At 40.3% G+C, this 26102-nt stretch overlaps 1 protein-coding gene across 5 annotated transcripts in view; it reads right to left on the reverse strand.

The window, feature by feature from the left end:
* The window catches only part of ESRP1 (epithelial splicing regulatory protein 1), a 76161-nt gene that overhangs the window by 34446 nt on the left and 15613 nt on the right, over positions 1 to 26102 (reverse strand). For all 5 annotated transcript variants that reach the window (XM_056522491.1, XM_056522490.1, XM_056522492.1 and 2 more), the window contains one exon: positions 9119 to 9233. In XM_056522491.1, the coding sequence (XP_056378466.1) occupies positions 9119 to 9233 (115 nt within the window). The remainder of the gene's footprint in view (positions 1 to 9118; positions 9234 to 26102) is intronic.

Below are 26102 nucleotides of genomic sequence, written 5' to 3' on the forward strand. Positions count from 1 at the left end.
CCGCCCCGTGTGACATCACGCCCCACCACTCAATGCAAGTTATGGGAGGGGGCATGACGGCAGTCATGCCCCCTCCCATAGACTTGCATTGAGGGGGCGGGGAGTGACATCACACGGGGGCAGAGTAACTTTCATGGGGACATGTAAAAAGTTGACCCCCCCCCAGCGACAGGACCCCCATGATCAGACATCTTATCCCCTATCCTTTAGGATAGGGGATAAGATGTCTTAGGGCCGGAGTACCCCTTTAAATAAATTTTCTTCTCACACATTTACTTTAATTCCCTTAGTAATAGGAGGGGTGGGCATCCTTTATGTACCCAGACTGAACACAACATATCTGCATACGATTACCTTTAACTAAAACTTCCCTCCAGTCAGTTAATTTGTCATGTACAACAAATAAAATTAACAAATATTAGAGGATAAGCTTTCCAACTTCCCTAACATACTGTACATAACGCATATCCAAACGGGACCTATTCTTACTTCCGATGCAACAAAATAACATAACATGTATTTGATACAATGTTGGTTGCAAATGGCTTTATTGTTCCAATACAAATCAACCAATCAATATGAAAGCAGTAGCGACTATTCTGCAAATAAGGCCATGAATGGACGTGTATGTAATGCATAGCCGTCTGAGACTGCGCATTCCTGTACGACCCTAGCGCCCACAGTTTGCGGAATGCCCACACGGAGATTTTCCGCATGGACATTCTGATGTGTAGACATAGCCTAATACTGCTAGGCAACCAATAAAAAAATAAAATTTAAAAAATTAAAAAAAAAAACACGACTAAATGGAAACTTAAAAGGGGCACTCCACTGGAATTTGTTTTAAATCAACTGGTACCAGAAAGTTAAACTGATTTGTAAATTACTGCTATTAAAGACATCTTAATCCTTCCAGTACTTAGCTGCTGTATGCTCCACAGGAAGTTCTTTTCTTTTTGAATTTCCTTTCTGTCTGACCACAGTGCTCTCTGCTGACAACACTGTCCATGTCAAGACCTGTCCAGAGTAGGAACAATTCCCCATAGCAAACCTCTCCAGCTCCGGACAGTTCCTAAAATTGACAGAGGTGTCAGCAGAGCGCACTGTGGTCAGACAAAGGAAATTCAAAAAGAAAATAACTTCCTGTGGAGCATACAGCAGCTGATAAGTACTGGAAGGATTAAGATTTTTAAATAGAAATAATTTACAAATCTTTAACTTTCTGGCACCAGTTGATTTAAAAAAAAAGTTTTCCAGTGGAGTACCAATTTAAGGCAGTGTTTGCCAACCAGTGTGCCTCCAGCTGTTGCAAAACTACAATTCGCCACATGCCTGGGAGTTGTAGTTTTGCAACAGCTAGAGGCACACTGGTTGATAAACACTGCTTTAAGGACAGACTTCTTAAAAGCAGTAATCTTTGCTCTTAGTTTAAACACAAGCCGAACAATAGATGGAAACGCAAACTGGAAAACAACTTGATCAAGCTGTAAGCAGGAATGACAAACGTGGAAAAACTAGATTTACTCGGAGATGAAATATAAGAAACCGGCATAGAGACTGCAGCACTTTTTTTTTCCTTCCTCATGCAAACCACCCAGAACATTTCTCAGCAGAACACTCACTGTGCAAACAAAGAACCAACACATCCAGGATGTGTGAACTTAAAGCAAATTAAACAGAAAAGGAACCATGAGCAATAAACTTCAAACTATGCGCAAAAGAACAATTCATTCACAAAAATATCCTACAGTGATGACTGTTGGCTTGAAACAAATAAAAAAGGTCGAGAAAGTATAGTAAAAAAAAAAAAAAAAAAAAAAATAATTAAAATAATTAAAATTTAAAAATTTAAAAAATAATACAAATAATTAAAAAAAAGGTATAATAATTAAAATAATAAAAATAATTATTAATAAAAAAAAAAATATATATATATATATATATATATATATATATATATATATATATATATATATATATATATATATATATATATATGAGAAAAAATTTTTGTAGCATAAAATTTCTGCCATGTATAAATATAAATGCTTGAAGGGGGACACAATAAAAATTGACATATTAAGCCACATATATCAAGACCATAGCACTGGAACGGGAACATTTGACCCACCATTGGTTGTCTGTACTCATCTTTAAAAAAGTAGAACAGTAATTAACCAGACAGATGCATAAATGACTCTGTCGGAGTAAAAAAAAATGTATCATGATATGTTGTACATCTTGGCAAAACCTTTCTGATATACACGTATCTCCTTTTTTCTAGATATCATGGCTAAAAAACAAAAAAAAAAAAAAAAAAGCAAAAAAAACAAACAAACAAACACTAGGGGTCCCTATACCATCTAGAACATAATCCTGTCCAGCTGCAGCACAGCCATGTACTAAGTCCAGAAAGTGAGGGCAGGACTAGCACTTCTCTGTGTTCACTCCTGTCCCATCAGACTCCTGTCTAAAAACAGAGGAGTTGGTTGCAGAGCAGCCTGCATTGACATGATGAAGAGACCCAGCACAGCAGACTCAGGGAGGTAGTGAATGCATAATGAGTGAGGGCGGGCTCAGTGCTTGCCTCGGACACACCCCTGAGCAGTGGATGTCAGAATGAGTGAGCAGCAGAACAGAGGGATGTGTGAACCAAATACAGAAGCTAGACAAAAAAAAAATATATATGTAAGGCATCTGCATGACCTAGTGATTCCTCCCGACCATGGGGACGGAAGATCGTGACTCCACCCCCGTGTGACACCACACCCTGCCCCCTAAATGCAAGACTATGGGAGGGGGCGTGACAGCCGTCATGCCCCCTCCCATAGACTTGCATTGAGGGGACGGGGCGTGACATAACACGGGGGTGGAGTCATGATGTTCCGATCTTCCGTCCCCGTGGTCGTGAGGAATTAGCCTGAGAGCCTCCAGCGTTTCCGGTAGCAGTTATAGGTGGGGGTGCTGCTTGCTATATTGCGGGGGTCCCCAGCGACGGGACCCGGGCGGTCTGACATCTTATCCCCTATCCTTTGGATAGGGGATAAGATGTCTAGGGGCGGAGTACCCTTTTAAAGCTTTGCATCACTAGGATCCAAAATTGCCAAAATGCTATTGCCCCTACTGTACCAAGCACCTGATCTGTATTCTAATACACCACGTTAAGGCTGGTTGCATATTACATTTGGAAGAGCTGTTCTTGTTTAGGTCTTTTCTAAGAAAGAAGACTGAATAACAAAGGAGAAAGTCGTAATCTTAAAAAGTCATATGGAAGAGCAGATGACAGGGCTGGCCAATCAGAAAGATTCATTTTATAATTCTTAAAATGCAGTTTTATAACTTCCAACTAAACTCCAGAAGGTACTACTGCCACACGTAATGTAAACACCAATGTAAACACCAATGTAAACACCTTGTTGTAACTACTAATATAATCAATGACTACACCGCCATCATATATAAAATATCAGTACGTGAAAGACCTGATTTTCTATACAGAGGCGTGAAAGCCCGATCAGGCTCCAGGGTAAACATTCTGCAGTGACGAGCTCTGCCAAGAGATAATGCACTAAAGGCATGGCAAATATGATCACAAGGTGTGGAGTTTTCTTGCAAGTTCAGAAAATCGCCTTCAATTTATTTTAATTTTTTTACCAGAAGCTTAAAGTTCCTTCTTCCATGGGATGACACAGCTAACTAGTCCTCAACTAGAGATGGGCGAAATTAAAAAATTCGATAGGGGATTTGCAGAATTTTCCCAAAAAAGCTATAATCCGAATATATTTGTGGCGAATAGCCATTAAAAACAGCTATTTCTGGCCTAAAGAGAGCCTCAATAGGGGTGTAGAACACTTTGCCTTGCCGTAACACGCATAGGGAGTGTACTGTGTTAGTGAAATAATACTGTTATTCAGTATGACTTGCAGATTAGAGGGGTCGCTATTAGAATCACTGCCGCAGAGCAGCACAATGACAGAGCCTGGAGGTGGCAGCAAGGTCGGGAGACCATATGGCGTCACAATTGGAGATTAAAGAGATTTTTTTTTTCCCCCTACAGTAATACAACTATAAAAAAAAAATAAAAAAAAAAAGTACACTCTCTCTCTCTCTGAACTCTCCCTGCCTGCACTATGGTTGCTTGCAGTCTTTAAATGGGGAGTGCTTTCTGTGTCAATTGGCAGACTATGAAATTACTTCTAAACTCTCCCTGCATGCCTGCAGTGATGCAGGCTTGAGGTGAGTGGATTTCCCTTGTGCTGTTCTGTATCGTCAGTAACGCTGATTAGTGACCACATAGTGTCTGCTCTCTCTCTCTAGCCAGAACAAATGCGGGCTTTAGGTGAATGGATTCGGCACTGTAAAGATCTGTATTGTCATTAACAGTGATTCGAATATATAGGGCTGTGACATCACAGGGCTGGCTGCTGATAGGCTGCAAACCGCCATGTGATTCAGGGTGTTCCTGCCTACCTGCCTTCTCAGACTTCCTTGCCCCATGTCCTCACACATGTAGCTGCCATTTTAGCCTCTCGGCCCCCACAAAATGTAGTGAATGAAACGATTCGTTACCACGAAGCGCAAGGAAATTCAGATTCCTGAAATTCGGAATGAATTAGACTCCGCTTCGTCCATCTCTATTCTCAACATTCAGGTTTCTCTCCTTACATATACACATGTTTATTTTATTAGATAATGCGAGAAAAGACTCAGCTATACTCTACGGCACCAACACAAAGTACCAACATGATCTAAACCAACCTTCTTTCTTCCTCCTCCCCCCCCCCAAAAAAACATTTCTATTGGGAGGCCTCCATACACATTAGATTGTTGGCAGAGCAGACATTATCTGAATGTGTATTGGCAAAATGAGAATTTTTTCTAAATTCCTAGGCATTAACAAGGCAGTCAACATTAGACATGCATTGGCTTCTAAACAGACATGCATTAATATAAAGGGGTACTCCAGTGGAAAGCTGTCTGAGACTGCGCCTTCCTGTACGGCCCTAGCGGAATGCCCGCACAGAGATTTTCCGCATGGACATTCTGATGTGTGAACATAGCCTAACACTTCTAGGAAAGTCTGAGAGGCCATCGTATGTTGAAATGATCGTAGGTCGGGGGGGGGGGGGGGGGGGGTCACTGTATGCCTGTGTTTTATTTGTATATGCCAATATTTATGCCAATATCGGCACTTCCAGACTGGAAACTTATCCCTCCCTTCTTTTAGGTGGAAGATATAATTGCGCATGCACACTATGCAAATTTCATTACGAACTTTTGCATGAAAAAAAAAAAAAAAACACGAACATGCGAATTTCGCGAACATAGGATGAATATTCGTCCATATATTCGCAAAATGTCACATTCGAATATGGCCCCTGCCGCTCATCACTAGCATCTAGTCCGTATGCGAGGACCATAGGGTCAGAGATATATATAAGGGTATGTTAACGCTACATAATTGTCATGCATAGAATTGCGCTCACAGGAATTCCGCCGTATAAACCTTAGCATTGGTATGAATGGGTCTTCTGCCAACCCATTCACACTGCGGAAAATTCCGTCGATAAAACTGCCCCCCCCCCCTAAAGAATGAACATTTCCATTCTTTTGGCGGAATTACGCACGGACTGCATTGCTGTGAATGCAGATGACACAGGTTTGCATGGTCCTAGCACCATAGGGTTTCATTGGCGGCCACTTAGAATCTCAAAGCGGAATTTCTAGTTGGAATATTTGTAATAAACTTTGAAAGCCATTAACAGCTTAAAGAGTTTGAAGTAAAGGAACATTTCGTGAAGGCTTCATAGAGTCTATCCTTCAGAGAAGGCTATGAAGAAACTTTCCTGGTAGCTGCAGGTCTCAAAATGACCGGTATGTGGAAAAAACAGGACAGCACTTTCCCTTCTTTAGGCAATAGCCTTTTAATAGCGACAAGACGTCAAAGGAGAAAATATCACAGATGACAATGCAAAACTGAACTTTAGTCATTTATGGTACCTAGTTGGTATATATCAAGGACATACATAGCACAGAGCAGTGTTTCTCTATCTATTACTCTCTAGCAGTTCCAAAACTACAACTTCCAGCATGCCCGGACAGCCGAAGGCTGTCCGGGCATGCTGGGAGTTGTAGTTTTGCCACAGCTGGAGACATGCTGTTTAGAAAAGACAGTCACAGCACTCACCCTATATATTGGAGTTGTGATAGAGAACAGCCTATTGGGGGGTGTACAGCCATGGCATTGTAGTTTTGCAGCAGCTGGAGAGCCATAGATTGAGAAAAGTCATAGAGGCTGCACTGGGAGCAGTGGTTGGTCTTTGCAACTAGAAGGCAAGAACCGAAGCAGGGACCCCCTCGCCAAATGTAAGGAAAGGTTCTGGGATGAAGGGCAAAACCATAATGAAGGACACATCTAAAACATTTTCTGTGGACCCCCCTCTTTTTGAACAATGCTAGCAGAAAACGTAACTGCAATGCAAGCTAATGTAAATAAATATATATATATATATATATATATATATATATATATATATATATATATATATATTTTTTTTTTTTTTTTTTTTTTTTTTTATATATGTGTGGTGAGGGCAGAAGGCATTAACCCATTGTATTTATGACACCAGAGCGTGGTTAACCTCTGCACCACCCGAGGTATGGCCGCTGAATCCTGGGCCACCGCACAAATCATCTGGTCACATGACTTGGTAACAACACTTAAAGGAGAACTCCGGAATATAAAAATTGTCCCCCGTACTGCCAGCAGTAAAAAAATAAATAAAGATGTACATACCTTCCTCCGCTCCCCCGGGGCCTCCGGTAACCGCCTCCGGTCTCTGCCACGATCCTCTTCCTGGTTGCTGTTGGTCGGAGAGTCTTACTGCGCTCAGCCAATCACCGGCCGCAGTGAAGTCTCGACTTTGCCAGCGATAGGCAGCAGTGTGACGTTTTCGGCCCCCGCAGCAAGGGGCCGGTGTAGTGAAGAATTTTGTGTCCTGAAGCGTTCTCACACTGCCGCTCAGCCTATCGCCAGCCGAGTCGGACTTCGCTGCGGCCGGTGATTGGCTGAGCGCAGTATGACTCGCCGACCACCAGCAACCAGGAAGAGGATCACGGTGGAGACTGGAGCCGGTTACCGGAGGCCCCGGGGGAGCGGAGGAAGGTATGTAAATTTATTTATTTTTTTTTATTTTTTTTTTTTACTGCCGCCAGTACGGGGGACAATTTTTATATTCCGGAGTTCTCCTTTAAAGTCAGAGTCCGCCACACAGGACAGAAAGGTACAGGCGTGCAACGCCTGTACTGGGCAAATATAATATATTATATATATTATATATATTATATATATATAAATATATATATTAATATATATATAATATATATAATATATATATATTATATATATTATATTTATATATAATATATATATTATATATATTATATATATTATATATATATATTATAATATAATATAATATATATATATATATATATATATATACACACACACACACACACACACATATACATACACACATACACATTTTTTTATTTATTACATATACACAAACATACCGTAATCATATAATATATACACACACACACACACACACACACACACACACACATATACATATATATACACACACACATATATACATACATATTATACACACCTATATAAATATTATAAAATATATCGTTATGAATCTATAGCAGAGCAGCTGGGAAGTTCACATGCAGGCGGCTTTTTTTTGGTTTCATAACATCCCCATTGTGAGAGGCCAATTTACATACCTGCGTGCTGCAACCTGGAATCCAGAGGATGGATTTGGCAGGGCGAGCACCGTATTGTATTATGATAATTTCTTGCTGCTCAAAAAACATTCATTACAAGACCACCACCTTTATGTAATTGTCACTAATACAAATCTAATATAATATCATTTGTGTAGCCTCAACCAGAATGAATAATAATTTAGCATATAAAATAGGGGGAAAAAAAGCAAACAAAGAGAAAAAAAACACCTTTGCAGGACAAAGAACACGGATCTAGCACATGACAAGAATCAACAGAGGAGTGTCAGAGTAGAACTCCTGTTACGGGCTGTGGACACAGCGGCACAACTTTCCAGATATTCACTCAATTAGAGATTATAATGCAAACAGAATATTTGATAAAACAATTTGGCTCCGTTTCTACCAAGTCAGAAATAAAGCTATATATTTTTTTTTTGCTGCACATACATAGTGCAAAAAAAAATAAAAAAATAAATAAAAAAAAATGTATAACATTTATTGCCGGGCACTGTCAGATTCAAACCTTTTATATGTTTTACATCTTAGCAAAACATTAATCTTTCTATACATTATAAAAAATGTTTCATCTCCTTCATGGCAAAAAAAATTAAAATAGAAGCACCAGAGGCCCCCATACCACCCAGAACATACTCCTGTCCAGCTGCAGCATCATCTTTGTCCTAGCTGAAGCACAGGCTGGGACAAATTCCAGGAAGTGAGATCAGGACTAACACTCCACTACAGAGCAGCCTGCAGTGATTGAATGAAGAGACCCAGCACAGCACAGCAGGCTCAGGGATGAAGTGCATGGTGAGTGAGGGCAGGCTCAGTGTTGCATCAGACCTGTGATATGACAGGTAAGCTTGAAGCTTGGGGGCCATGGTGTAAAATATGTACCAGGACCCCCTGTGCATACACTGCAATGACTTTACACTGTATAGGATCTATGGACCAGATTGATCAACCCATGTGAGAGAGGAAAAGCTACTCCAGTTTCTCTCGCACAGATTGATAAGTCTCGGCCTATGTTGCTATATACTTTATAGCTCTAAGGCTTTTTCATTATGCAAGGCTTGTTTACGGCTCTCTTCTCTTGTCCTGATGGGACAAACCCTTTAAGCCCAAGGCCCTAGGTGTGGCTGCAGTTTTTGCTACAGCTATAGTAAAGATATGTGTATTTCAATAATACTTATGTTTTCTCGGAGATAAACTGGAGTTTGGAAGCAGTTCCTCTTCTCTGCCGCAAAGGCCATTGCATTACCAATAAAGAAAACCATCATGTACCAAGCTATGGTCTTCATGTGAAAAAGGATACAATGCGCCATTTCTGTGACATCAAGTTCACTTGTTTCACCGGACCCCGGGCAGCATTTCTTGAACTCTTTCCTCAAGTCAAAGAAGGAGTAAAAACATTCAGGAAGAAGGATATTCTGTCGAGAATAAAAAAAACAAAAAACTAAAATTAGGTTTTTCATCTTACACCGGTTTCATTGAGGCATTAGATATGGCAGTGTTTATAAAAAAAAAAAAAAAAAAAAAAGGAGGAGATGTACAGTCAAATTCATACACAGCAGATTTCATTATTTAGAAAACCCTATTTACACCTGAGGAACAGATTTTCAAAATGATCTGTAACCAGCTACTCCATGTAATTGTAACACACGTCAATGGAATGGCTGACCATAGAAATGCCCACTTCAGGATCACTTTTATAATGTGTTAAGTGGGCACAGTTTTAAAATATACTTTTGATGTCAGAGCATGGGAGAAGTGCACCAATCACGTGTTCTCTCCTGGCTCTGGGTCGTGTGACAAGATGGTCACCTAGTGTAAGTCTATGGGACAGTCTTTGTCACGTAGATAAAGTTGAACAGTTGCCGATTGTGCTCAGCCAATCGCCAACTGAGACGGGACACAGTTACTGCCGAGTTTAGTAGTTTTTTTTAAAAGCTGGATAACCCCTTTAAAAGGGGTACTCCGCTGCTCAGCGTTTGGAACAAACTGTTCCGAACGCTGGAGCTGGGAGCTTGTGATGTCATAGCCCCGACCCTCAAGACTTCATGCCCCTTCAATGCAAGTCTATGGGAGGGGGCGTGACAGCCCATAGACTTGCAATGAGGGGGCAGCGTTTGGAACAGTTTGGAACAGTTTGGAACAGTTTGGAACAGTTTGGAACAGTTTGGAACAGTTTGGAACAGTTTGGAACAGTTTGGAACAGTTTGGAACAGTTTGGAACAGTTTGGAACAGTTTGGAACAGTTTGGAACAGTTTGGAACAGTTTGGAACAAACTGTTCCAAACTGTTCCAAACACTGTACAGCGAAGTACCCCTTTAAGCTGGAAACACACACACAAAATAGAATGCTAACAAAAAGAAAAAACTGTATTAGCACTGCCGCACACTAATTACCGCAAGTAGTGTGAACTGCATCCAACACCCGGAGACTTGGCAATGCTGTCCTTATCCCGGTGCTCTATCCCAATGGAGACCAGCTTCCAGTAATCCAAACAAACAGTATACAGGGAGGTACTCGTAGATGCAACAACGTTTTTTATTCAGGTCTAGTCACAGGATTCAACAGAGGCCAAGGGGCCGCTTCTTGCTCATGCACTTAATCGTGATTGAGCACATGAGAGCGAGAAACGGCCCGCTTTCCTCTGTTGTATCCTATGACCAGACCTGAATAAAAAAATACTGTTGCATCTACGAGTGCCTCCCTGTATACTGTTTCTTTGGATTACTCAACACAGAATGCTGTTGGCCAAACCAGTTTGCACAAAACCTATTCCTTCTGACCCCCATACACAATCAGCTCAGTTGAATATTCACGTGTATTCACTATGGAGAGTAAAATATATTACTTCTAGACACTTGGCGATGGCTTTCCTACCTAAAAGGATATGGTATGTTGAAGTCTAACTGTTTGATCCATTCCTCCCCCCCCCCCCCAACATTTGCAGTCAGAGAAGGAATCAGGACACCCCAACATTAGATGGCTGGCCAGTTCTCCCAAAATTGTGAGGTTCGGCTAACATTCATGTAACGTGTATGCGGCTTTAAGACCCACATTTATAAATTACAACCGGTTGGAAACACCACACTCCACCAGCAAATCCCTGTACACACATCGTGTAATAATAAACCGTGTTTGACCAAGTGAACTTGCCTTATATTTACACAAGTGTTAAACACACAGAGCAGGTGATTCTATATAGAGAACTGGATTCACCAGACATGGAGGATCTAATGGAAAGCACAAAGGCCGCAGCAAGAAATCACTTGTTTAATTTTCCAAACCTTAGAGAAAACATACATACAAAATGGCACCAGATTACTGAAATGACACCAGGGGACCTCCTGAATATAACGCCCAATAGAATGGGGCACAGTTATTGAAGTCCCATTCATGAAGAATCCAGCAGGCTCAATGCCTATAGACTGGTACGGATGCCGAATTATGTCTCAGTATATCCTGGAGGTTGTTTGGAGCCATAATGGGCCTTCGCAGATCATATACAAAAGAGATTACATTATGTAGTAGTAATCTCTATTAGGCTGCATTCACACCACGTTTTTGCTATATACAGTTCCCGTTTCAGGTTTTTGATGAAAAACTGATTCCTCAAAACCGGACTAAACTGTATCAAAACGTGTGTACAAATTTCAACCCGTATACAGTTAAACGTACAGTGGTCCCTCAAGTTACAATATTAATTGGTTCTGGGACGACCATTGTATGTTGAAACCATTGTATATTGAGACCATAACTCTATGGAAACCTGGTAATTGGTTCTAAAGGCACCAAAAGGTCATCCAAAAATAGGAAAAAGTGAGAATTAAAGAAAAATAAGTAGATAACTAATAAAGATATAGCAAGTCCTTACATATAAAAGTAAGAAAGATCTGCTGGGAGCTGTAAATCACTGTCTATGTCAGTGTTTCCCAAGCAGGGAGACTCCAGCTGTTGCAAAACTACAACTCCCAGCATGCTCGGACAGCCAAAGGCTGTCCGGGCATGCTGGGAGTTGTAGTTTTGCAAAAGCTATGGGCACCCTGCTTGGGAAGCACTGGTCTATGTAGAGGACAGGAGCTTCTTTGGGGTCCTGTACAGTGCACGCAATGTCCTTAAAAAAAAAAAAAAAGTAACATGGAGCCGCCCTCACCTGGTGTCCAAAGGAGCAGCTAACCCTGGTCCAAAGAGTAGTACAGAACATGTAGTACCTCCCTGTACTGTAGGGGGCACTATCAGACACCAGTCAGTGCATACGCTTCAGTAATACAGGAGTTTTCCCAGTGAATGCCCATTCTGATTGGTCAGTTCCTTGACAGGTTTCACAGATCTGGACTGTCTGTAGCATTGTATGTTGAGTCTGGTTTCAACTTACAATGGTCCAGAAAAGACAATTATATGTTGAAACTATTGTATGTTGAGGCCATTGTAAGTTGAGGGATCACTGTATATGGTTTGAAAAATGGTGTCCGGTTGCATCAGTTAAAAAAAAAAAAAAAAAAGTATATGTTTTTAACTTTTCACTCCATTTTGAATAAAGTTTCACTTGTTTGATTGAAATTCCAAGAAAAAAAAAAAAACTGTGCAAAGTCAAAAACCGTATGGTGCAAACTGGATGGAACAGTACGCACATATGGTTCTGTAAGGATCTCTTTGACTCCCATGTTTAAAAAAAAATAAAAACACGTATACGGTTTAATACAGTTTTTCACCGGGACCAAAAACCGTTGTAGACTATGGTTTTGGGTACGGGTAAGAAAACTGAAAACCGTACAGGATGCAAAACGGACACAACCTGATGCATCGTTTGGCATACGGTTTTCATTGGAAAGTCAATTTATACGGTTTTCAATACGGTTCCGTACGGTTTTCACATAGAAAACGTATACGGGAACTGTACTGCAAAAACGTGGTGTGAATGCACCCTTACTGTGAGTAAAAGCCATTATTTAAACATGAAACTCAGCATGAAGGCTCAATTTTATCAATTGCTTCACATGGTTGAATGTTTTTTTGTAAACCTCTACAAGACCGGCTTTGCATAAGCATTTTGGATCAAATATTACCAAACTGCTATGAAGTAACGCTGATGACGTTAGATCAGTGTTTCCCAACCAGGCTGCCTCCAGCTGCGGGAAAACTAACTCCTAGCATGCTTATTGTAGAGAATGACTTTGTAACATGACCTGGTAGATTGATTACAGTAGTCGCACAATATTCATCTTAATAAAAATGTAGTAATATTATCAGTGTCACTTGTATAATTATTTTTTATAATTTTTTTTTTATTATTTTGTACACCCCAACCTAAAACAATGGCAGTCAAATGAAATGTGTTTCTTCATGTCAGACTGTCCATGTCTCCTGCACCATGTGTCAAATAATTGGAAATGGTGTAAAGCTTTTTAATAGAGCAATGCACACTTAATACACAAAAAATGATATATATAATTTTTTAAAATATTGAAGGATGAATTTAGTACGAAACAAAAAAATTGCGAAATTGAAAATAAAAATATATTGATTTCTTCAGTTTAAGAGGTGTTTAGTTTATATTCCGTTGACCCTGCGGTAAAACTAACAAGTAATCTTGATTGTTTAGGTCAGTATGATTACAAGGATTAAAAACTTCAAATAAAAAAGAAATTATATTCTATAATATTTTATATTATATATAGGGCATGTGTAATAGGGGATGTGCGGCCAAGGAATAATGGAAGGAATTCAGGAATGATCCAGTGATCATTGGACAGCCCTGCTTCACCAATATTTAAAGGGGTACTCCACTGGAATTATTATTTTTTATTTTTTTATTTATTTTTTAATCAACTGGTGCCAGAAAGTTAAACAGATTTCTATGAGAAAAAAAAAAAAATCTTATTCCTTCCAGTACTTCTCAGCTTCTGTGTGATCCACATGAAGTTCTTTTCTTTTAGAATTTCCTTTCTGTCTGACCACAGTGCTCTCTGCTGACACCTCTGTCCATTTTAGGAACTGTCCAGAGTAGGAGCAAATCCCCATAGAAAACCTAGACTTCTCTGGACAGTTCCTGACATGGACAGAGGTGTCAGCAGGTGGTCAGACAGAAAAAGTTCAAATGAGAAAAGAACTTCCTGTAGAGCATTAAGGATTAAGATTTTTAATCGAAGTAATTTATAAATCTGTTTAACTTTCTGGCACCAGTTGATTTAAAAAAAAAAAAAAAAGTTTTACAGTGGAGTACCCCTTTAAGCCACGTACAGGCTCTCATTTATGGGAATGGATCAGCCCGTCTACAAAAGGGCCCTATAAATAGTTTTCCCTATCTGTCTTAGATACATCTTTTGCTTCTAAGCATCGCTCACTACAGTGGCCACCTGTTTCCCCAGCTACAATCCCTTTGATTTAGCATTTAATCTCATCTACCTATTATGAACGGCCATATCATTTACAATAAGTTCATGCAATTACTATCCACGGACAGATCACTCGATCTGAGTCATCATTTATTCTGCCTCACCCTTTAGAGAGAGTCTCGTAAAAACTAGATTAAGGCACTATCTCCTACACCTTCCATTATATGCAGATGGAACAAAAACAGCAATAAAACCACAAGGGATATTTAGATGTCAAAGCGCTGGAACCTAGAAACCACCTAAACCCATATAACCTTCTAAAGATTCCTAAAAACAATTGACAGAAAACAAGGGGCCATCCCTACTTTGCCTCCTTTATTTTATCTATACATTTTGCAAGGCACACTATGATTATTTTTGTAGTTTTAAGCCCATTTCAAACACTAGGAAACTTGAATGGGCTTCCTCATGGGCGGGCTCTTCTAAGGAAAGGTCATCAATATCAGATCAGCAGGATTTTGCTGCCCGGCCCCCAGAGGAACAGAGAAGGAAGCAGACAGCGCCATACATGATGTAGTGGCCATGCTGGGTTACTGCATGTCAGCTCCTGTTTATTTCAATGGAATCTGGGCTGCAGTAACTCAGCATGGCCACTACACAATGTATGGAGCGGGGGCCACAGCTGATCTGTGGGTGTTTGCGCCCAACCAACCTGATACCAAGAACCTATCCTGAGGAGAGATTCAACACTGCTACAAACCACCTTAAAACAAAAATATATCTATACACCTTTACAAAAAAAAATTACTATGTTTTATAGTACACTATTGTGGAACTATATTGCAAATATTGTTCTTTGCATCTTGACTCCTGTGAATAAAGTTCATTTAAAAAAAAAAAAACTGCTATAAAACATTTTTTTGTCTTCTCTGGTCTCAATTGTATACTGAGCAGAGTGTTGCACGGAGGAGGTTTCTGCTACCATAAACAGCTTCCGCGCCAAAGACCCAAACATATTTCACACCCAACAGTCCAAGAGGAAGAAAATGGTTCTCTCCTTGAAGCAGCCACCCCTTTAGAGTTTAAAAAAGGAGTACTCCGGTGGGGAATTTTTTTTTTTTTTTTTATTTATTTATTTTTTTTTTAAATCAACTGGTGCCAGAAAGTTAAACAGATTTGTAAATTACTTCTATTAAAAAAAAAAACTTAATCCTTCCAGTACTTATTAGCTGCTGAATACTACAGAGGAAATTCTTTTCTTTTTGGAACACAGAGCTCTCTGCTGACATCACGAGCACAGTGCTCTCTGCTGACATCTCTGTCCATTTAAAGAACTCTCTAGAGTAGGAGAAAATTCCATAGCAAACATGCTGCTCTGGTCAGTTCCTAAAATGGACAGAGATGTCAGCAGAGAGAGCACTGTGCTCGCGATTCAGCAGAGAGCTCTGTGTTCTAAAAAAAAAAATTATAATAATAATTTCCTCTGTAGTATTAAGCAACAAATAAGTACTGGAAGGTCTAAGATTTTTTTTAATAGAAGTAATTTACAAATCTGTTTAACTTTCTGCCACTAGTTGATTAAATAAAATCATTTAAAAAAAAGTACCCCTTTAAGGCAGTGTTTCCCAACTAGGGTGCCTCCAGCTGTTGCAAAACTACAACTCCCAGCATGCCCGGACAGCCGTTGGCTGTCCGGGCATGCTGGGAGTTGTATGTTTGCAACAGCTGGAGGCACCCTGGTTGGGAAACACTGGTTTGAGGACAGACAGGTCTTTCAGGTAGCCACTTTAAAAAGTTAGCCCAACACGTGTCTAAGAAGTTACGACTAGCATTGCTCGCGAATATTCGCAATACTAATTTTATTCGCGAATATCGCATATTCACCAATATAGCACTATATATTCGTAATTACGAATATTATTATTTTATATTTTTTTTTTCACAGTACACATCACAGTGATCACCCCTCTCTGCTTCCAGCTTGTGTGGTGTAAAGAAGGTTCTAATACTACTGTGTGAGACAGGCGTACGAATTTTCGCATATGCAAATTTTCGCATATGCAAATTTTTGCATATGTGGAAATAAAATGCGAATATTACGAATATGCGAATTTAGCGAATATATGACGAATATTCGCGAAATATCGTGAATTTGAATATGGCCTATGCCGCTCAACACTAGTTACGACCTGTAAAGTCAAAGAACATTGTTTTCGGCTACATGTTTTTACTGTCCCACTATGAAGCTTCTGCTCCAATCCCCAAAACACAGATTTGTTGGAGAGTCTCCCCGTGCATCAGGCTTGTATCAGCTACAGATAAAGAACAATCCTCTTTTGTTTCAGTGGCGTTTTCAGGACATTAAGCTCATTCTAACACTACGCCAAGCAGAGAAACCAGTCAAGCTTGTCAAACTCGCTGTGACCATCTCGCTTTCTGATGCACCTGCAGGGCCAGAAACAGCGACGGTTTACTTCTCCACGTGTGCGTTTCCGATTACATCTAGTAGTCTCATTCGATAGCTTCCAGGTAGCAGGTTAGCAAACAAAGGGAAGATGTAGGGGTATAGCTATAAAGGGGTGTCTAGGGGGCCCAAGGGCTGCTCTGCCACATAAGACTACAGTATAAAAGGACTCATAGCAGGGGGGGCCCTGGCACAGAGTGCACTGGGGCCTAGGAGCTACCCCTCTGAAAAGAAGATAGGATACTGGAATCAAGATTACATAAATCCACAAATTGACTTCTTTAAAGGGGGTTATCCAGGACAAAAATGTTCTTTATATATCAACTGGCTCCAGAAAGTTAAAACAGATTTGTAAATTACTTCTATTAAAAAATCTTAATCCTTTCAGTACTTATGAGCTGTTGGAGTTGAGTTGTTTTTTTCTGCTTAGTGCTCTCTAGTGACACCTGTCTCAGGAACCGCCCAGTTTAGAAGCAAATCCCCATAGCAAACCTCTTCTACTCTGTGCAGTTCCCGAGACAAGCAGAGATGTCAGCAGAGAGCACTGTTGCCAGACAGAAAAAAAAAACAACTAAACTTCAGCATCTGATAATTATTAAAAGGATTAAGATTTTTTAATAGAAGTAATTTACAAATCTGTTTAACTTTCTGGAGCCAGTTGATATAAAAATGAAAAATAATTTTTTTTCCCTGGAATAACCCTTTAAGAAAGTCCTATTAGGCAATGTTCACACGCCGGAATTTCTGTGCAGAATGCTGCCGGAAAATTCCACTCAGAAATTCCTCATAATTCTGCGCTCCAGGTTTTGCAAAAAAAATAAATAAAAAAAATAGAACATGTCTTGTGGAATTCTGTGGCGGAATCCCGTTGACGTTAAGGGGGCTTAAAATTTTGGCAGCTTTCTGTGTTTTGATCAAGTTCTGCAAAACTGCAAAAATTCCGCAGCAATCACAGAAATCTTAGTTTTTTTTTATTTTTTATTTTTTTACATTTTGATTCTTTAATTATAAGTGCCAAACTGCAGAATTAAACAACGATTTGACCCCAAGGAGGGGTTAACTAAAACCTCTATATAAGTATGTGTTCCATTATAAAATACCTTTATTAAATTATGGTAGAGGTGAATCAAAAAACACATTTAAAAAACACTAGCCAAATCGCATCAAATGTGTGTATTGAATCAATAAAGGGGTCTGACAGCCGGACCTTTTAAATTGCTCTCCCAACGCATCAATAGTGATTTCTAAATACAAATCACAGTGGGCAGAATAGCCCAACTAGCACCAGTCCTGCGGTGCACAGCAGGGACAGTGCAATACATATACGTTTTGGAGATTCACAGTAACCACTAGATAGTCCCTATATTCAATACCATCTGAATAGAGACCCTCATCTACTGGTTTTAACCCCCCAATGAGGGTAACCAGTTAGAATTGTGTACAGTGTACCAAACACAAGTGTCATATTGAATACCAGACATAATATATATGGGTCACATTACCCGATTATGATCAACCCTTGTGTCCTCTATGGTCACTAGCACTGATTACTGTTTATGGGTACAGTTCAAACGCAGAATACAACTGGCTTAGAGCAGCCGATAGGGACTATCTTTATTGATTCAATACACACACATTTGATGCGATTGAATAGTGTTTTTAAATGTGTGTTTTTTTTATTCACTTCTACCCTAATTTAATAAAAGGTATTTTATAATGGAACACCTACCGTATATACTCGAGTATAAGCCGACCCGAATATAAGCCGAGGCCCCTAATTTCACCCCAAAAACCCAGGAAAAGTTATGGACTCGACTATAAGCCTAGGGTGGGAAATACATCATCTCCCCCCCCCCCCCCCCCCCCATCATCATCACCGCCTGTCAATCCCTTCTCAGTGGTCTTCAACCTGCGGACCTCCAGATGTTGCAAAACTACAACTCCGAGCATGCCCGGACAGCCATCGGCTGTCCGGGCATGCTGGGAGTTGTAGTTTTGCAACATCTGGAGGTCCGCGGGTTGAAGACCACTGAGAAGGGATTGACAGGCGGAGATGGACAGCCGGGACCATCCCCTCACAGCTAAAGCCAGAAACGTTTTTTTTTTTTGTTCACTCGAGTATAAGCAGAGGGGGGTGTTTTCAGCACGAAAAATCCTGCTGAAAAACTAGGCTTATACTCGAGTATATACGGTACTTATATAGAGGTTTTAGTTAACCCCTCCTTGGGGTTAAATCGTTGTTTAGTTTTGGTCACCTCTATGTGTTCAGTGGCCCTTGTTGAGCAAACTGCAGAATTATACTCCACTAAAAATCCATTTACTGCAAAAGGAACAGGTTCTTCTCATAGCAACTGGAATTTTATTGTGCTTCGTGCAACACTGAACCTGATATCTCAGTGATGACTCCTGTATTTATAAGAAACTGTTATGTTATACAAAATTTTCCAGTCCAAATTTATTTTTATTTTTTAAAAGCACAATTTTTGTCTTCTGTATAACACAGTCACGGCCGTAAATGTTGGCCCCCCTTAAATTGTTCAAGAAAGTGAAGTATTCCTCACAGAAAAGGATTGCAGTAACACATGTTTTGCTATACACATGTTTATTTTCTTTGTGTGTATTGGAACTAAACCAAAAAGGGAGGGAAAAAGACAAATTGGACATAATGTCACCAAACTCCAAAAATGGTCTGGACAAAATTATTGGCACCCTTAACTTAATATTTGGTTACACACCCTTTAGAAAAAAAAAATAACTGAAATCAGTCGCTTCCTATAACCATCAATACGCTTCTTACACCTCTCTGCCGGAATGTTGGACCAGTCTTCCTTTGCAAACTGCTCCAGGTCTCTTATTGGAAGGCGCCTTTTCCCAACAGCAGTTTTAAAGATCTCTCCACAGGTGTTCAATGGGATTTAGATCTGGACTCATTGCCGGTCACTTCAGAACTCTCCAGCGCTTTGTTGCCATCCATTTCTGGGGGCTTTTTGACGTATGTTTGGGGTCATTGTCCTGCTGGAAGACCCAAGATCTCGGACACAAACCCAGCTTTCTGACACTGGGCTGTACAGTGCGACCCAAAATCCGTTGGTAATCCTCAGATTTCATGATGTCTTGTACACATTCAAGGAACCCAGTGCCAGAGGCAGCAAACAACCCCAAAACATCATTGAACCTCCACCATATTTCACTGTAGGTACTGTGTTCTTTTCTTTGTAGGCCTCATTCCGTTTACTGTAAACAGTAAAGTGATGTGCTTTACCAAAAAGCTCTATCTTGGTCTCATCTGTCCACAAGACGTTTTTTTCCCAGAAGGATTTTGGCTTACTCAAGTTCATTTTGGCAAAATGTAGTCTTGCTTTTTTATGTCTGTGTCAGCAGTGGGGTCCTCCTGGATCTCCTGTCATAACGTTTAATTTAAATGTTGACAGTTCGCGCTGACACTGATTCTTCCTGAGCCTGCAGGACAGCTTGAATATCTTTGGAACTTGTTTGGGGCTGCTTATCCACCATCCGGACTATCCTGCGTTGACACCCTTCATCAATTTTCCTCTTCCGTCCCCGTCCAGGGAGATTAGCTACAGTGCCATGGGTTGCAAACTTCTTGATAATGTTGCGCACTGTGGACAAAGGCAAATCTAGATCTCTGGAGATTAACTTGTAACCTTGAGATTGACATTTTTCCACAATTTTGGTTCTCAAGTCCTCTCTTAGTCCATGCTTAGTGTGGCACACAATGCAAATACTAAGTGAACTTCTCTCCTTTTTATCTGCTTTCAGGTGGGATTTTTATATTGCCCACACCTGTTACTTGCCCCAGGTGAGTTTTATGGAGCATCACATGCTTGAAACAATCTTATTTATCCAAAATTTTGAAAGGGTGCCAATAATTTTGTCCAGACCATTTTTGGAGTTTGGTGTGACATTATGTCCAATTAGCTTTATTTTCCTCCCTTTTGGTTTAGTTCCAATACACACAAAGGGAATAAACATGTATATAGCAAAACATGTGTTACTGCAATCCTTTTCTGTGAGGAATACTTCATTTTGTTGAAAAATTTCAGGGGTGCCAACATTTATGGCCATGACTGTACTCCATCCAATACAGATTTTACACTGACATTCTGTGTCATAACGCAGCCATAGTGGGGCATATGTAATAAATATTGCTTTGGAGAAAGGTTTTGCACTATGACCGAGAGTCACATGTGAACAATGCGGTATACTTTATTTTCGTGTCACACTGACACAAGCTGCGTGCCAAATATTACCTCCTCTACACGCGTTCCTATGGTTAAACAAATACTGCCACAATGAAGCACTAAAACTCTCAGCTATTCACCACTCAGATTTATCAGTGTGCTGTAATGTGTATTACAGAATCACACCTTGCCTTAACTTTGGGGTTAAAGGGGTTATACAGGAAAAAACTTTTTTTTTTTTATATCAACTGGCTCCAGAAAGTTAAACAGATTTGTAAATTACTTCTATTAATTTTTTTTTATCCTTTCAGTACTCATGAGCTTCTGAAGTTGAGTTGTTCTTTTCTGTCTAAGTGCTCTCTGATGACACGTGTCTCGGGAACCGCCCAGTATAGAAGCAAATCCCCATAGCAAACCTCTTCTTCTGATACAAGCAGAGATGTCAGCAGAGAGCACTGTTGCCAGACAGAAAACAACAACTCAACTTCAGCAGCTGATAATTATTGAAAGGATTAAGATTTTTTAATAGAAGTAATTTACAAATCTGTTTAACTTTCTGGAGCCAGTTGACATATATGAAAGTGGCTCCTAGATTAATGCAATTTTGGGAACAATCTTAATTCTTCATAAACCGATGGAGAATCTCCCAGGTCCCTGCCCTAGTGAGGAACTGCATTATAAAGTGTGTTTTCCAAACAGTGCTTCTCCAGCTGTTGCAAAACTACAACTCCCAGCATGCCCGGACAGCCTTTGGCTGTCCGGGCATGCTGGGAGTTGTAGTTTTACAACAGCTGGAGAAACACTGTTTGGAAAACACTGCCATAGGAGAAGTTGAGCTTTGTGACATTGAAGTCCCATGCATTGAAAGTCTAGATAAGACCTGTTACTTTATTTTTATCTGAATCGAGACATATTAAAACATGTTGTTGTTTTTTTTGTTACTCTTTGGATTGGAATTTTATTTTTACATTTTTTTTTTTTACATTATTATGGGTCAGCCATCTTGCCTGAGGTGCTTTTACCAGCACTTCTAAATATGCTTTATAGCAAGCCACAATTGATATGTATGGGAGAGGTTTCTAGGCATGCTGTGTGTTCTGATTCTATTTTAAAATATAAAGAGTGAAAATAGAAAGTTAAAAATGACATCAGAAAATCTAACAAAAAAACTATTGATTTAAAAAAAAAATGTAATTCTTTGGAGGTCACATTCCCTTGCAGTGTATGCTACAACTATTAACACATTCTTTGCTACCTGCAAGCACACACACACTGTACCACTGTGTATGCAGCCAATAAGTCTGTATCACTGATGTGTGACAGAACAATACATAAAGTCCAACCATATGGTCTGTGATCCATTCCTCAACCACCTCACAGGCTTATTGTCTGGTTTTAGCATATGGACCTCCCCAGTTAATAAAGCCTTTAGACTGTACAGACAGTATAGAACCTCTAAAAAAAAAAAAAGGGGTAGTACTCCGGAACTGTCCAGAGCATGAGCAAATCCCAATAGCAAAACCTCTCCTGCTCTGGACAGTGCCTGACATGGTGAGGGGTGGCAGCAGAGGTCTGTGGTCAGACTGGAAAGAGCTACACAACCTCTATTTCCTTTCTCTGGGGAATCCATTTTAAAAAGGAGTACTCCACTGGCCAGCGTGGAACTAAATGTTCCCAACACTGTTTTCGCACTGCGGGTGTCAGCTACGCCCCCTCAATGCAAGTCTATGGGAGGGGGCTTGATGGCTGTCATCATGCCCCCTCCCATAGACTTGAATTGATGGGGCATGGTTAACCCCAACCCCCCCCCCCCCCCCCCCCCCCGGCAGCGTGAAACCAGTGTTCGAACGTTTAGTTCCACGCTAGCTAGGGGAGTACCCCTTTAAGTCTATAGAAAATTACATTTTAGGTGGGAGGGCCACATCTGGGATGCCATCCTATTGAGAAAACAGGGCTTCGCCAGCTTGCTTGGTGGTTTCTGTAACCATGATATTGATTGTTTATAGCTCTGTCCAATCGGTCATAGAAACTCTCCTGGTAATGGCCATCCCCATTTACAACAGGTGAGACCTCCACCTATCACACATTTACAGCATATCCCGTGGTTGTCCCCTGTAGTTGTCCTGTGGTTGTCCCCTGTGGTAACCCCTGTCCATATGCTCCATTAAGGCATGTGAACAACATAAAGGGGGGACCTCCTCGGACACCCCTAGTTAGTATTGCATGACCGTCTCCCATTCGGGCGAGCTTGAGAAGTCCTTGTATTAGAAGGTCAATTTACCTGAATGGCCGCCAGGCAATACTAAATTATCCCCCGCAGTGGATGCATTTTGAAAATAGGCCGTCTCTGATGAAACAATCCCTTCAAACCGTTGCCTAGAGTAAGGTAAATAGTTTTGCATGGAATGCGTAAAAACTAATAAAGCATACGCGACGTATGTGTGTTCAGACATGAAATGTAACCGCCACTAGTTCTACTGGTTACGTACATTATACTGTTTATCAGAATAAACCTTAAGGGGGAATTCTGAGAAGAGTGTGGAAGTAATTGACTTAGAAAGAAGGCATGGATAAAACCAGCCGACAATGTGGTAAGTCCATAAGGAAATGCACAAATTCACAAAGGTGTCTTTTAGGCAAAAGTTTATTTGCGGACTACAACTATATATAAAAGTTCAGAGATTCTTTGGGGCGTAAAACGATGAGTTACACTCATTTTTGTGTTTCGCATTGCTATACAGTGAACCCTTTTGAGAAGAACACCCCTTTATCTACACCAGATTTTGTGTAACAAGTTTTCAGTACACCATACATTATGCTCAGTGGCATTTTCTTTGATAAGACAACCCTCATAGAAGACCACTTTTTTGTCCAATTGTTGGGTGGTCTGCTCAAATAGGTTTCACTGTATATGGTTATACATCACATACTAGGTAAAACTGTCCACAGGCACAGATGTCTCAAGTCCCCACTGCCACTTAAAAAACACCAATACAGTGATCCCTCAACTTACAATGGCCTCAAGATACAATAGTTTCAACATACAATGGTCTTTTCTGGACCATTGTAACTTGAAACCAGACTCAACATCCAATGCTATGGAATCTGCAAAACATGTCAATGGCTGGAAGAACCGACCAATCAGAATGGGCATTTCACTGGTAAAACCCCTGTATTCCAAAAGTGCATGTACTGACCGGCTGTCTGGTAGCGCCCCCTACTGTACAGGGAGGTACTACATTTTCTGTACTACTCTTAACCAATGCCAGGGTTATCTGCTCCTTTGAACACCAGGTGAGGACGGCTCCATTTTACTTTTTTAGGACACTGTGTACTTTACAGGAGCCTGGAGAAGCTCCTGCCCTCTACATAGACCAGTGTTTCCCAAGGAGGGTGCCTCCAGCTGTTGCAAAACTACAACTCTCAGCATGCCCGGACAGCCTTTGGCTGTCCGGGCATGCTGGGAGTTGTAGTTTTGCAACAGGTGGAGGCAGCCTGGTTGGAAAACACTGAAATCGACAGATTTACAGCTCCCAGCAGATCTTTCTTACTTGTATATATAAGGACTTGCTTTATCTATATTACTTATCTACTTATTTTTCTTTAATCCTCACTTTTTCCTATTTTTTTAATGACATTTTGGGGCTTCAGAACCAATTACCAGGTTTCCATAGAGTTATGGTCTCAACATACAATGGTCGTCATGGAACCAATTAATATTTTAACTTGAGGGACCACTGTATATCAAAAATAGCACATGCTGTAGTTTGCGAGATCTCCTGCTACCGATTTTCCACCGAAATCTATTAACTCTGAATCCATCCTTATACAAGTAGGTAAATATTTATGAAAACTTTCAGAAATGGAGATAAAGGGGAAAATGTAATGATCATATGGGATGGGCCATTCTCCAGACATTCTGTTTAGAGTGAATCTACTCTAAGATTCGACAAAACAGAATCTTGATTTAGTTTTGTAAAATTCATGCCGCTTTCTAAGTGTTTCGTCTCTCAAAAGTCTAGAATGAGACTAGATCTAAACTTTTCCATGGAATATAAACACTTGGAAAGTGGAACATAGTTTTACAAGACTCAATAAAATAGACCGTTGCCTCTTATTTGGGTTCAATACATTTTACTGTAAATTCACTCAAAGGAAACTTGTCATCAGTGTCACCTATACTAACCTGTTGGTACAGACAAGTAGTGCAGGCGACACTGATGACATCCATACTTACCTGGTCCCGTTCTGTGCTCCAGTTCTCCTGCCATCTTCCTCCTTTGTTTTTGTTCCAGGCCAAATTGAAGCATGGCTGGAGCTTCCTGACATCACTGCTGCTGCATCTCTGCTGGGTCCCTCTGCTAGCAAACAGCAGCGGTGACATCAGGAAGCTCCACTAATGCTCCAAGTCCGTTCCGGAACTAAAACAACAGGAAGTTAGCGGGAGAACCGGAGCACGGAACGGGACCAGGTAAGTACCGTTGTCATCAGTGTCACCCGCTCTACCTGTCTGTACCGACAGGTTAGTGCAGGAGACACTCATGACAGAATTTCTTTAACGCTAGTCCTGTTCACTCTTTAGGCTTATGGTCTCTTAAGGCTCAATTCACATGGTGCAGTTTGTGCCTGTACTTTAGTTTTAGCCAAAACTAAAATTATCAAAAAATAAAAACAAAAAAAAATGTTTTATCTGTTTTTAGGATCCAATTAGGTATGCAAAAAGAGCACTGTGTAAACCAACTACTTTCAGTAAGGTATTGTCATAACCAGAAAATCTACATGACCCCCGGGCATGATCATAGCCCTCAACATAGATAAATAATAATTGTAACATTTTTTCATGTATTGAAGACTGTCACGTCTATACAGTGAGCAGTTATTGCTACCAAACACTCAATAGAGAAGATGTAAATGTGCAGTCACTGGAAGTTGAAATGGAACAAAGGATACGGAATAAAAGTCACCGACTGGATTAGACAATAAATGTGAAATTATTCAGTGACTGTAAACAAAGATCATCTAACATGTCTGCGTCCACAGGGACTCTGCCTCCGTAATATATTATAATTAGAGATTCTATTCTCAGCACTTTGTGTCGTCAAACACACAATAGATGCCCGATATATCCGGCGCACCATTACTCCAATTAACAGGTCTTAACTAGAAGGAAAAAAAATTAAAAATTACTGAAAAGAAAGGCAATAAATAAGGACATGTCCTCGATAATTGTGAGACCCTGGAGAGAGTGTCAGATTCCAGTCATTATCTGTGCAGATCGAGGGGGTAAA

Source organism: Hyla sarda, chromosome 5 (assembly GCF_029499605.1).
Source record: "Hyla sarda isolate aHylSar1 chromosome 5, aHylSar1.hap1, whole genome shotgun sequence".
In the NCBI taxonomy this organism is placed as follows: Eukaryota; Metazoa; Chordata; class Amphibia; order Anura; family Hylidae; genus Hyla; species Hyla sarda.